At 39.5% G+C, this 12,346-nt stretch overlaps 1 protein-coding gene across 2 annotated transcripts in view; it reads left to right on the plus strand.

The window, feature by feature from the left end:
* AGMO (alkylglycerol monooxygenase) overlaps positions 1-12,346 on the plus strand; it is a 121,928-nt gene that overhangs the window by 69,333 nt on the left and 40,249 nt on the right. The window contains exons 11-12 of one of the 2 annotated variants that reach the window (XM_035130283.3): positions 2,011-2,093; positions 3,176-3,524. In XM_035130283.3, coding sequence (XP_034986174.2) covers positions 2,011-2,093; positions 3,176-3,401 — 309 coding nt within the window. In that variant the 3' untranslated portion in view covers positions 3,402-3,524. Of the gene's footprint in view, positions 1-2,010; positions 2,094-3,175; positions 3,525-12,346 lie in introns of those variants that run through there. The other variant, XM_035130284.3, reaches the window with a different exon arrangement.

Here is a 12,346-nt window from a genome sequence, read left to right on the forward strand (position 1 = left end):
ACCGTAGGACCGGGTTGATGGCAAGGCACTGGCAGAGCGAATCTGACATCCCCTCTTGTTCATCCGCACAGCAGCAGTCTCCAGTTGAACAGCAGCAATGCTGGTGTTATGAGGGTGGATTTGCAGCTCTGCCCTACGCCACCAACTGCTGATGGGAAGCGAGGAGCAGAAATGAAGCAGAGATTGAGTCTGAGCGAGGAAAAAGTAAACTGAAACATAAGCACGCAGAGAGAGTGCTGCAGGGTGTATAGGAAAAATGGAAACATGGTAAAAAGACTTGTGGCAAAACAAAGTGGGAGTAAGAAATGGGGGGTGCAGAAAATTTGATGGCATGTGGGAACAGAGAAAAAGGAGGTTAGGTAGAGGCAAAGAGAGAAAGAGAAATGGAAGAATATACACTGAGCTTTATAGAAAGAAGAGAGAGGGGACAGTCTAACTGTGAAACCTGTGGTGGCCATCCATGGATGGGCCAGTACCTCCTGTGGCTCCTGCAAACCAGCACCTCTAAAACCCAAGAGGCTGTTTGCTCTTCTTGCTTAACATGAGAACCTAAAAAGAGCCTGCTAGATCACGCCAATGGCCCATCTAGTCCAGCATCCTGTTTTCACAGTGGCCAATCAGATGCTTGTGGGAAACCCTCATGCACTCTCCCTTCCTGTGCCTTCCAGCAACTGACATTCAGTCGCACTGCTGCCCCAAACTGTGGAGGCAGAGCATAGCCATCATAGCTGGTAGCCACTGATAACCATTTCCCTCCACGTTTTTGCCTATTCCTCTTTTAAAGCCTATCTAGGTTGGTGGTCATCACCGCCTCCTGTGGGAGCGAATCTCATAGTTTAACTATGCACTGCTTCCACTTTCCCTTCTGTTCTGAACAGAAGAGAGATGCAAAGAGCTTGGCTCAACATTCCAATGACGCTTGCTAATCTAAGGTTGAAGACCACTGTGTGGTGGTCTGTAGAGAACAGAGCGTTCTATGGGGTTACAGGGGTGTTAACCAAATGAGTTGAAATGTAAGAAAATATCATTGTGTAGGTAACCTTTTGGTGTGGCCCTCTCCAATTAATGTAAATGTCGTTCTCAAAGTCATGAGTTGAGCAGTCCTGTCTGAAAACATCAGGGCATTACAAAAGAATTGTGTGTGTCTCTGTTCCCTTCCTTGATGTAATCCTTATACCATTATTTGCTGGCAAACTGTTGCTGCTGCTGTTCCTAGTCTGACTGGGGAGGCAGAAAAATGTGCCACTATATATACATCAGGGCCCTAAGCCAGTAGTAACCCTGTCACCTTACCCTATTTGCTTAATCTCTGTTGAGAATTCAAGTCCTGAATCTTTATATCTATATTGAATGGAATATATCTAAACAAATGTTCCATTGAAATCAGATATTTATGCTCCCCTGATTCTAGGTCAATATATTGAATTGTTAAGAAGCAAAGGCATAAATGTGAGTTCATGAAACTGTGATAAATTATCTAACTGGCTTCATTTTTCTTTTCTGTTTTTCTTTCCCCCCCTTTTTATAGGATAGTGTTTTCAGTTGCCACTGCTCTCTAGGGAGCCAAGATTGGAAAATACAAAGATGTAATGCTATTAACAGTTTGCAGGGGGCGGGGAGCAGATATGTGATACAGTATTTATTTAGAAAACAGGTCTACTTCTTTGGTTCAGGTCGTTGAGGGTTCAAATAATTTCAGGAGAGGAAACAATAATAATGGTGAAGGAGTTATTTTCAAGGCTAACATTGTGTGAAGAACAATTTGGGAGAAAATATCAAATTTTTGTAACCTTCAGCCTTGAAACATAATGACATTAAGAGGGAATGGAGAATCTGTAGTCGATTTTTAGTTGTAAGATTCAAAGTATCAAACTACTCTAAAAGCAGACAGTAACAAAGTAATATAATTGAGAGTGAAAGTTCAGACTGCCTCACTGGTAAGTTTAGAATTCAATATTCCTCCAGAGAGTTAACCTAAATGAGTAATTTGTCTGCTTGTTGGTTTAACAGACGTTATCACAGGTAACTATTCTCATGAGAGTTGGCTACATTATCCTGACACTAACCTCCATTGGATTCCTTATAGAGCAAAGGTAAGTAATTGTGCATTTCTGTATGTTTTATATTGCAAATGCAGCCTCTTGGGTTGGATTCAGAGTGTCACTTCAGTGAAAAGAAAGAGGATCCTGCTGGAAGGGAGGAAGTTTTTGCCAGTTTTCCCTGTTCTCCTTATGGGAACTCTAGTGTCCCCAACCCTTTGGAGCAGCTTTTCAGGTTGAAAGAGAAGTCAGTGAAGATAATCTCCCTAGCCCTTTTCTCCAGGAGGAGTGCTCCATGGGTGGAAATCCATTTATAGAAACCGTGGATTGCCAAAATTGTTTCTTACAATACAAAAATGTGACAATGGTGGAGGTTTAGAATTCCTTTACAAAATGTGCATTAGTGCAGCCTAGCCAATGTGTGGCTCTCCAACCACTCCCAGCCAGCTTTAACAGCACTCTATTCTCTTTGTTCACAGTTTAACCTTATTTTGCTTCCCGTATATCTCCTGACCTTGCTGTGGTTGGAATTGGTTGTCGTATTCAGAGCCAGGAAAGAATTTCCCTGTATTGGCCAGTCTAGAGGTTTTACCTTCCACCTAGGAAAATGTCACGACTTTTGGTGGTTAAAGGCATAGGGTGGAATCCTAGTCTTCAAGCATAGGGTGAAGTGGTGCATCACCCAGTATTGATCCAGTGGTGTTTTCAGGGTACCCTGAAAAGGGGTCTCGGTGGCTGTCCTTGTCCTGAAGTCAAGTGTGGAGCAGACAGGCCATAGGACTTCCAGCAGCGGCCATAGATCAGTAGATCAGTTTCTTGGGAATGCCATAATCCTGGCACATCCTCTAGCAGGAGGCTAGAATGCATATGCACCCAATGCTTGAGCTAAAATTCCACCTACATTTGTAATCAATAAAGTTGTGACCATTTTTAACTCGGGCCATTGTTGTTTGCCTGAGTTTTTAATCGTATATTATGACACTGACCCTGGGGGAGGGTGACACTGTGACTGGGCCCACAATTGATGTTTTAGAAGGGTAATTGAAATTCTTCTTTACTTCAAGGATACATGCCAACCAAACCCTGAGCTGGTGAACTAAAAATAGACCTTACAAATTTCAGTTCTTTATTTTTAGACCTGAAGCTCCCTTCTTGGAATCTGTCCGCTGTTCCACTTTCCTTGTCCTGCACAAACTTGGTTACTTGAAAACTTACATTGCACTTCTGTCAATGACATATGAGGTAAGGCAACGTAATTTATCATATAGTACATATATTTATTTTAAGAATAAACTTTATATGTTTCTGGACCTCAGAGGTTTGCAATATTTAAAAAGTGCTTGCAAGCATAACAGAGTGTAGTGAGCACCATGAACCAGATATGATCCTATTTATTTTATTTTATATCCCACCTTTCTTCTGGTGCAGGCTCAAGCCAGCTCACAACATAATTTAAAGCAGCTACAACTAAAAACACAACACATACAAAGGTTAAAAAAAGTAAGTAACCGCATTGAAAACACTTTAAACCATTTAAAAGCACACACATACAGGCACACAAAAGCACCAAACCCACCCTCTGAAGACACTTCCACAACAGCCAGTTAGTAGCCAAATGCCTGTTGGGTGTTGCGGGGGGGGAGCCTTTGCCTGATGACAAAGGGAGAACGGAGAGAGACCCAGGCTGGCCTCCCAAGAAAGAGGGTTCCACCAAATGTGTCCTCACCAAATGTGTCTAAAGGTGGCAGGATGGAGAGAAAGGCCTTGTCAGAATACAGCAGTTGTATTTTGCTTTGGCTTTAGCAGTAAGCACTCAAATGGTGTACAGATAACACTACTTACGAGATTTGTATGCAATACGATAGAGTCATAATTGCTCACGGTACATGTTGATCTTTTTCAACCTGCTGATTGATTTTGTTGGTTTGTATGATAACGCTTCAAAAATACATTTGACCACACATCATTTGCAAGACAGGAAAGCTGATTGTGTAGCTTGGACAGTAATGATTTTTATCATTCAAATATTAGTATCATCTGTGTATATATGCTATTCTGTAGCCTTACTCATCTCTGTAGTAGGAAAGACTTTCATACCCTGGGTATTGGTTGGGATGTACAGCTGTGCTCTCCTGTCAAATGTAAGAACTGCAAGCCACTCCATAGCCAAGCCTACTCCCATGCTGTATAAGATGTTGGAGGAAGGAAGTGAAGGAAGGAAGCTCCCATGAAGCTTCATGATAAAAAGCCTTGTCAGCACACCTAGATCTAAATAAATTCAAGTTGAGCTTGTAATATTAATTCTCTCTGTTATCTTTGCTAAAGAGAAAATCCAGCCATTGTGGACTAGTAAGATGGACTTTCTTGACAAGACAAGAGCCCTGGGGGTAATAATGCCCCTTGGAGAAAAGAAATCATAGTTGAACCTTACATTCAGTAGATTAAGTTAGTTTCCACTTAGGTGTGACAGAGTCATTACTGACTTTAGCCTTAGCTGGTGTGTGAGCTGGCTTCACCACCATCAACTAAAGATGATGATGTATGGTTCCAGATGCTCTGGCCAATTGACCGTAAAATTGCTCTGCATTTCTGGCAGGGCAGCCAAGTTAGAGCTTTTAAAATCTCCATGCCTGAAGCTCAGCGCCCACTGTTTGGAAGCTGCTCATTATTCTTCTCCTGCCCCCGATCTGAGCAAAAGAGAGACTTCTGGAATCAATTAGAAATGTCTGCCCTTGATGAGATTTGCACGTGAGTTTGGAATTGTGAGGCTTTGATAGTGTCAGCCAACAGCTGCAGTTTCAGGTGGTAAAATCAAGAGAAGAATTTTTTACAGGGCTTAATTACAATCACTATATATTTATAACTAGTTGAGGGACACTAAAAAAAAGTCAAGTTTGAAACTGTCAAGCATATTGTTGAAGATGAGACTTCATTACTTCCATCACAGGAAAGTAAACAAAATGTTTGTTGGAAACTTGTGGTTGTAAGACTGTGTTGTGGCTGCAAGAAACTGGAAATGATGTTTTCTGCAGTTCTTGCTGAAAAAGAAACATCTGGCAGTATTTATGTCATTCCTATTTGACAAGTTGAGGCAATAATAAGCGGTGATACACATTTGTGTACAAGTGTAAAGTACAGTCTTTCTCAGATAAATATAATCGGAAAGTAACCCTTTCCCATCCAAGAATCTATGTATTAAATGTAAATATTTTAAACATGTTATATTTACAGGGTTGTATCCAATGCTGTCCATGTACTCCTCCTGCAGAACCCTTCATCCCCTCAAAATTTGCTCTGGAGGGTAGGGAACCTGCTGGAGCAGATTTTGCAGTGTGTGTTGGGGGCTGCAGGGGGAAGGACCAGAAAGTTGAAGTTCTGTTGCTTGGGTGGAAGCCCACTTGCGCAATGTTGAATTTTGCCCACAGTAAGTAACAATTCATAGAAGCTGTTACTAATCATCTTGATTATATTTACCTTTGTCTTCTATTGTGCTTGCATTTACTAAAATAAAAAGGAAATTATATCTGTATTTTGGAATACATTTTTCATCTATTTAAAATATGCAATCTTGACTTTGCTCAAGTGGTGCTTTCATGTCCTGAAAAATTAACACCCACACTTCACATAACATTTTTAACTAGTAGTGAAAATTCTGCAAATATGATCTGATTGTCAGATAACAACTGCATTTATTAGGCAAGAGCTTTATATTTGCCCTGGTGGGTGGCCACCTTCTGTCTTAAATAGAATGGAACCAAACTTCTGTATAATTGTTTTAACTTCTATCCTTCTTACCAGCTGAAAACAAAATGTTTTTCTAAAATAATAATAATAAAAAATCACTGAAGCAAGCTAGTTAAGTTTCACCGAATGTCTATCTCAGGCACCCCCAAACTTCTGCCCTCCAGATGTTTTGGACTACAATTTCCATCATCCATGACCACTGGTCCTGTCAGCTAGGGATCATGGGAGTTGTAGGCCAAAACATCTGAAGGGCCGCAGTTTGGGGATGCCTGGTCTATCTGAACAACAACTAGAAAAATATGGTGCTCATTCAAGAAGGCTAGCAGGGATGGTTTTTTGTTGTGGGGACCACTACAGAAAAGACAATGCTTCTCAACTGCAGTTTTTCCTTCTGTGGAGAAAAGGATTGGGTATTTTTATCTGCAGCTTAAATTCACTGTATTTTTACATATGACTGTGGTACCCATTACAAATGACAGGCATGGGAGGTTCATACCCAAGGGTCTTATAATCTAAAATAGACACAGGTAAGCAACTGGTGGATGTGTGTGCGAGAGAGGGGAGAGGGAGAGGAAGGTATGGGTAGTCCAGGGAATAATATATACTTATTTTAATTGCATGTGTTTTGCTTTGTACAATAAGATATAGGGACCAGCAGTTTCTCAAGTTCATGCTGAATAAAGGAGAATCCAGGGTTCTTAGCTTGATTGTAGAAACTTCTGCACTAGCAGATATATATATATATATATATATATATATATATATATATATATATATACACACACACACACACACACACACACACACACACACACACACAGTATATATATATATATATATATATATATATATATATATATATATGAAGTGTTGAACTAACTGCTGCACTATCATGCATCCTAGGCTAATACCCAGCAACAGCCAGGATCACCCAGCATGATGTGGTTGTATCATGTGGCAGAGATCTTGATCCAGGCACGACTGCAATGAAACAATACATTTTACTCTTTACTCTTGCCACCTCTGTGGCAGCTTGTTAAGAGGAGGGAGGTACTGGCCATTTGTATGCTCTAGTGGCAGCAATGCAGGGGGCCAAAAATACATGGCAGAGATCATAGGAGAATTTGTGATCCTAAAGGTCAGTATTTCCTTTGGTGTTTCAGTGAGTACATTGTCCCAACTTTCTGTTTGCCCTCAACTATGTGTATCAGTGGGGCTGGGCTGAATGTTCCATCGCATATTCCTGTTAGCATCCTATCATTCTGACTTGCAAATGCCCTGGAAAAAGATGGTCTGTAGGTCCAGTTCCATTGTACTATTGATGTGGTAGAGCAGGCATCCCCAAACTGCGGCCCTCCAGATGTTTTGGCCTACAACTCCCATGATCCCTAGCTAACAGGACCAGTGGTCAGGGAAGATGGGAATTGTAGTCCAAAACATCTGGAGGGCCGAAGTTTGGGGATGCCTGTGGTAGAGTAACAGGTTATTTTAACTCATCAGCTTCATATGGTGACTATTATAGGTGCTTCTCCATGTGATGACAGGTAGAATCTATCATTTCAGTCACCTTGTCTGTTATCATGATGTAGAAAGTACCACCTATCACCACATAGGGATGCTTGGTTGAGAGTATTCACACTTGCCTTGTGATGGCTTTACAAATGTGAACTGGACCATAGAGTGTAGTTCTGGATCATAGAGGGTTGTGAAACAAACCTTAATCAGATCTAATGTGCTCATTACAAATTAAGGTTTGTAATATAAAAAATGTAAAATGTCGTTGCTGAATCAGTGGGAACCTGAATATTATTATTATTATTATTGTTATTATTATTATTATTAATCTTTATTTAGATTCTTTAAAATATTACAAAATACGAACACAAAAAATACAGAAAAGTAGGAAATAATAACAAAAACATATAAGAACAATAGCAATAATGAAATTCATAAAATTTCAGTCAAATAACATTAACAATATAAATGGCGGAAAACCCACCAAAGCAAAAATTTACAAAACGGACAAATATAACAAGAAAAAATAAAAAGATAATAATTTTGGCTTTAATTTCATGATACCTGCTTTCCCCCTCTTTTCTGCTTTAGAACACTTTCCTAGAATGTTGGTTCCAAGCTGTTTTTTTTAAATTTTGGTTCCTTAAACTTTTTTTATTAAAAAAATGTTTATTTTACTAGCACCACTAAGAAGTTTTAATTCAGCATTCTAATAGTTTTTGAGACCTTAAGACCATTATATCTAAACAGAAAGTTTTATTGCTTCCCTCCTTTAAGTTGATCCCTAAGTATAAATTGTGGCACGACTCCTTTCTTTATGCAGATCCCATGAAATAGATAACTTATGCCTCTTCTTCATCCTATTACTTCTTGACTAAAAGATTCATCATTTGTGAGGCTTTCAAGAGCTATTAATATCCTCCAGTATGTGCTATTACTGCCATCAAGTGTAATTATATCATTTTGCACATATAACTTTTCACATACTGTAATTTCCCAGGTATGACATCTCCCTTACGATTTCATCTTATGTGTGGTATTCAACTCATGCTATTAAAACAATCCAGACTTTTAAGTATTCTTGCTCTGTAGTATGTGGGAGGGTGTACATGTGTATTGGATAGGAAAAATAGAGGTTGTACATATTTTAAAATAGGGAAATCTGGTTACTTTAATTCTGTTTTCCCCCAGCGAAAACATCCTACCTTAGTAATGAAGAACACAAAATTGTCCGTTGGGGGGGGGGGGAACATCCTGAAAAACTAAAAATATTATCCAAAGACATTTTAAATCACTGTTAAGTCAGGGTGAGCTCCCATTGCTCGGCCCCTGATCCTGCCAACCTAGCAGTTCGAAAGCATGACAAAGTGCAAGTAGATAAATAGGTACCGCTACAGCGGGAAGGTAAACGATGTTTCCATCTGCTGCTCTGGATCGCCAGAAGCGGCTTTGTCATGCTGGACACATGCCCTGGAAGCTGTACACCGGCTCCCTCGGCCAATAGAGTGAGATGAGTGTCGCAACCCCAGAGTCGGTCACGACGGGACCTAATGGTCAGGGGTCCCTTTTACCTTTAACTTTAAGTCAGGCATGGAAAGAACGCAAGAGTAGAAATGGACATCAAGGCAAATCATAATAAAGGAAACCAAGTTCATCTTACTAACCAATCCCTTTAAAAATGCCTATTTTGTTTGCAACTTAGTTCTCTAAAAAAATTACAAATTCTCACTTATGCCTTCTGTCATAACCTTCTATCATACTCTTACTCACCTTTTATCTGAACCAAAAAGCCCCAGGTTTTGTAACCTTTCCTTGTAGTTTCTCCATCGCCTTGATTGCTTTGGTTGCCCTTTTCTGGGATGTTCCCAAGGAGGACATAACTGCAATCTCTCCTTTAGAGGTATATTCGTTTTGAGGTAATAATACTGTATAGCTATCAAGACTATAGAGTTGTTAGATATGGGGATAAGTGACAAACTCGCCTAGCTCAGTTGGTAGAGTGTGACACTCGTAATCTCAGAGCCATGGGTTTGAGCCTCAGTTTGGGCAAATAATTCCTACTAGATTGGGCTAGTTTATCCTTGTGGTATCTTCATAGTCAACCAAACCTGAATGGAAAGGTATTGGGTGCATTAACCCTTAGTAAATAAGAGTCAATAAGAGTCAATAATTATTTTTCTAATAGTGCTGCAGACTAGGATGTATGTTATAGGCTACTATAATGATTGCCTATTGGACACCAACAGAAATTTAATAAAATAATGCTTTGCATTTTATTTCCCTCAGATCTGCATTCTCCATGGCTGTAACAGCCCAATAGAATTTGTAATGTAGCTTGTTTTTTATTTGTATTTATGAAAGTTCATAATACAGGGAATTTCAGACTTTTTTGCATTTGCATGCAGATATATGCAAAATAATACAAGTTGATTTAATCTGGATAAGCTAGTTTTTTTATTAAAAAAGTTAATTTATTAGCTACTTATTAGACATTGAAGCACCACCAGATGCATTGGGTTATTTTAAACATTTATTATAATGTTTTTCCTATGATGTGGACCCATTAAAATAGCTGTAGCGGTTTCTCTGTGGATTAGTAAAAAATATTTTGGAAATTCTTGCATTCAGTGTAGCCATCTATTTTAAGTAAAGAAAAGAAGGTTGTTAAGCTACCAGTGAGAAGTGTGAATATTGTGATTGGCCACTGTGCCTAAACCTGTGGACAGGTATAATGCAGAGTGTAAATGAATTGCTACTGTATAACCTTAAAACTGCAGATGTGGAAGCTAAAATAATATTTAACTATTCATGGTATAATGAATTCTTGCTTGGCGGCTGGCATTCAAAGTCTATTTGAAAGGTACTGTTGGCCTGAGATGCAAGTGATTTGGCAGAGGTCTTGCCTAATATATATTCTCAGAGCCTGTCTGCGCAAGGATGCTGGCAGTTTTAGTGTGATTTCTATTCCAGGAGACAAGTTTCTGTCCAAGGCAACATTTGAGTGACCAAATACTTTCCAGTGGAATCTGGGCACTGCAAAATTTCCGGAACTAAGCCGAAAGATTGCAGAGCTTGCTAAACTCTCCCCCCACCCCTTTGCATACCAGTGTGATGGTGAAATATTTCCAGCTGGAGTACACTGTGGTGAAAGGCTGTAAATTGAACAGACTATTTATCTTGTTATATTTTACTGGTGTTTTAAATAGCACTGTATCATTACTAATCAACTATAGTTTATTATGATTATGATTATCATTATCATAATTATTATTATCATTACAACACTATGACAAAAGGCATCTACAATACCATAAAACACATCTTACCTCTCAATCTTTTGTAGAAAATCATCATATAGGTAAAGGCAATAGGCATCAAATCACTTCTCATCAAACCAGCAATCCTCAGACTAAACCAGATGTAAATGGAAAAATTTCCTTAAGAAATCAATTAAGAAAGGGATGGTTTTTGCTAGTTTACTTATCTTCCCCCAAGCATTTTCAAATCTGTTTTACAAATGCAGAGTCTACCCTTTTTGACAGGCTGTTTAAATGTAAAAGCAACTATATTTCCATCTCCATTTAAAAAAACACCAAAAAACCAAAACAAAACAGACTTTTCATTATGATTCATGACACTTTGGGCTAAATTAGAGCCAGCAGTTACTGTCAGGCTGTTCTTGCCCTACGTGAGTTTTGAGTAAATTAGGGTTCTATAAATTATAGCCGTTTTGTACCATTGTTTAACAAAGCACACATGGAAAACACAGCACGGTTGAGTTGTAATTCAGCTTTAATGATGCAACACTTGGTTCCAGTCAATTGTTAGAAGGCTGTGGTAGTGTTACTTTAGTGCTTCAGACGTTGCATGTTCCATAACAATTACAGCCCAGCTTTCAGTAATGGCTGCTGGCGGATTATCCACATGTGAAGTCATAGCAATTTTGAAAAAAGAAGTAATAAAAATGCACCTGCCTTGTAGTGGAAAATGAGACTTTAACATCTTTGCTTTGAAGTTGGGTGAAGTCTGTGGTATTAACTAACAGATACTGGTATTATGATGCAGTAATCCAGCCCCTCAGGGGAGTGCAGGGATTTGTAACACAAAAAAGCTGCTATTTTCTAGTCGCCATGACAATCTGAACGAAGAATGGAAATAATGAGGTGATGATAAAAACTAGAAGGGTGTTAGATATAAAGTTGGGACTATGTGGAAAAATCACTGTACATTTTAGTTTATCTGGCTAGTCCAGGGCCAGTCCAATTTTTGTCAGTAATATACGTTGAGCCCGTTTGCTTATCTGAAACTAGAAAACATACGATGTGGCAGTCTTGCTGAAGGTAAGCAGCTCTTTGCCTGGTAGGTGCCTGGACGGCAGACTGACTTGGAACCCCATGTTCACTTCATTGAGCTCAGTAGGGAGGGGAACCAGGATATTAATGTAATAAATAAGCATAGTTGCAAATACATAAATTGGGAACCTCTTTAAGACAAGCTTCTTTTTATACAATGAATAGTATTGCAATAGGCTGCTTTACACGATTAAAGGCTATTTTGTTTGTTAATGTGTACCAAATTCTTGGGCCTTAATCTACAGTATCTTCATGCAGAGTAGTTCATCACAGGCCTAGGGGGCACTGAGACCATGGGGGCCAAGACATGAGAACAGGCAATAATCGCAGGACAAACATCTTGGGATCATTGATTACAGATGTCAGTAGATTTTGGAATACGCATTGGGTGTATATCCTGATTCCTGAATCATCCAGCATGTCTGATGGTTGAAGGTTTGGCAGGTCAGTCTTGGGTTAAGGATTGCCCCATAATGTACATCATATTGGGGTGACCCCCTCCAAGAATACAATTTTTTGAGAGTACTATGCCCCATCAGCCCCCACCTGAGTATCTAGGCAGAAGCACCTTGCCCTGGACCCAATTCCTTGAAGTTGTGTGTGGGGCTCTCAACACGCACCCACCCACTCCACCTTGACTGATGATCCAACCCAATGCTTTATATGCCAACGAGTTGTGACAATTGCTATGAGGTA

This window comes from Zootoca vivipara, chromosome 11 (genome assembly GCF_965207765.1).
Source record: "Zootoca vivipara chromosome 11, rZooViv2.hap1.1, whole genome shotgun sequence".
Lineage (NCBI taxonomy): Eukaryota > Metazoa > Chordata > Lepidosauria > Squamata > Lacertidae > Zootoca > Zootoca vivipara.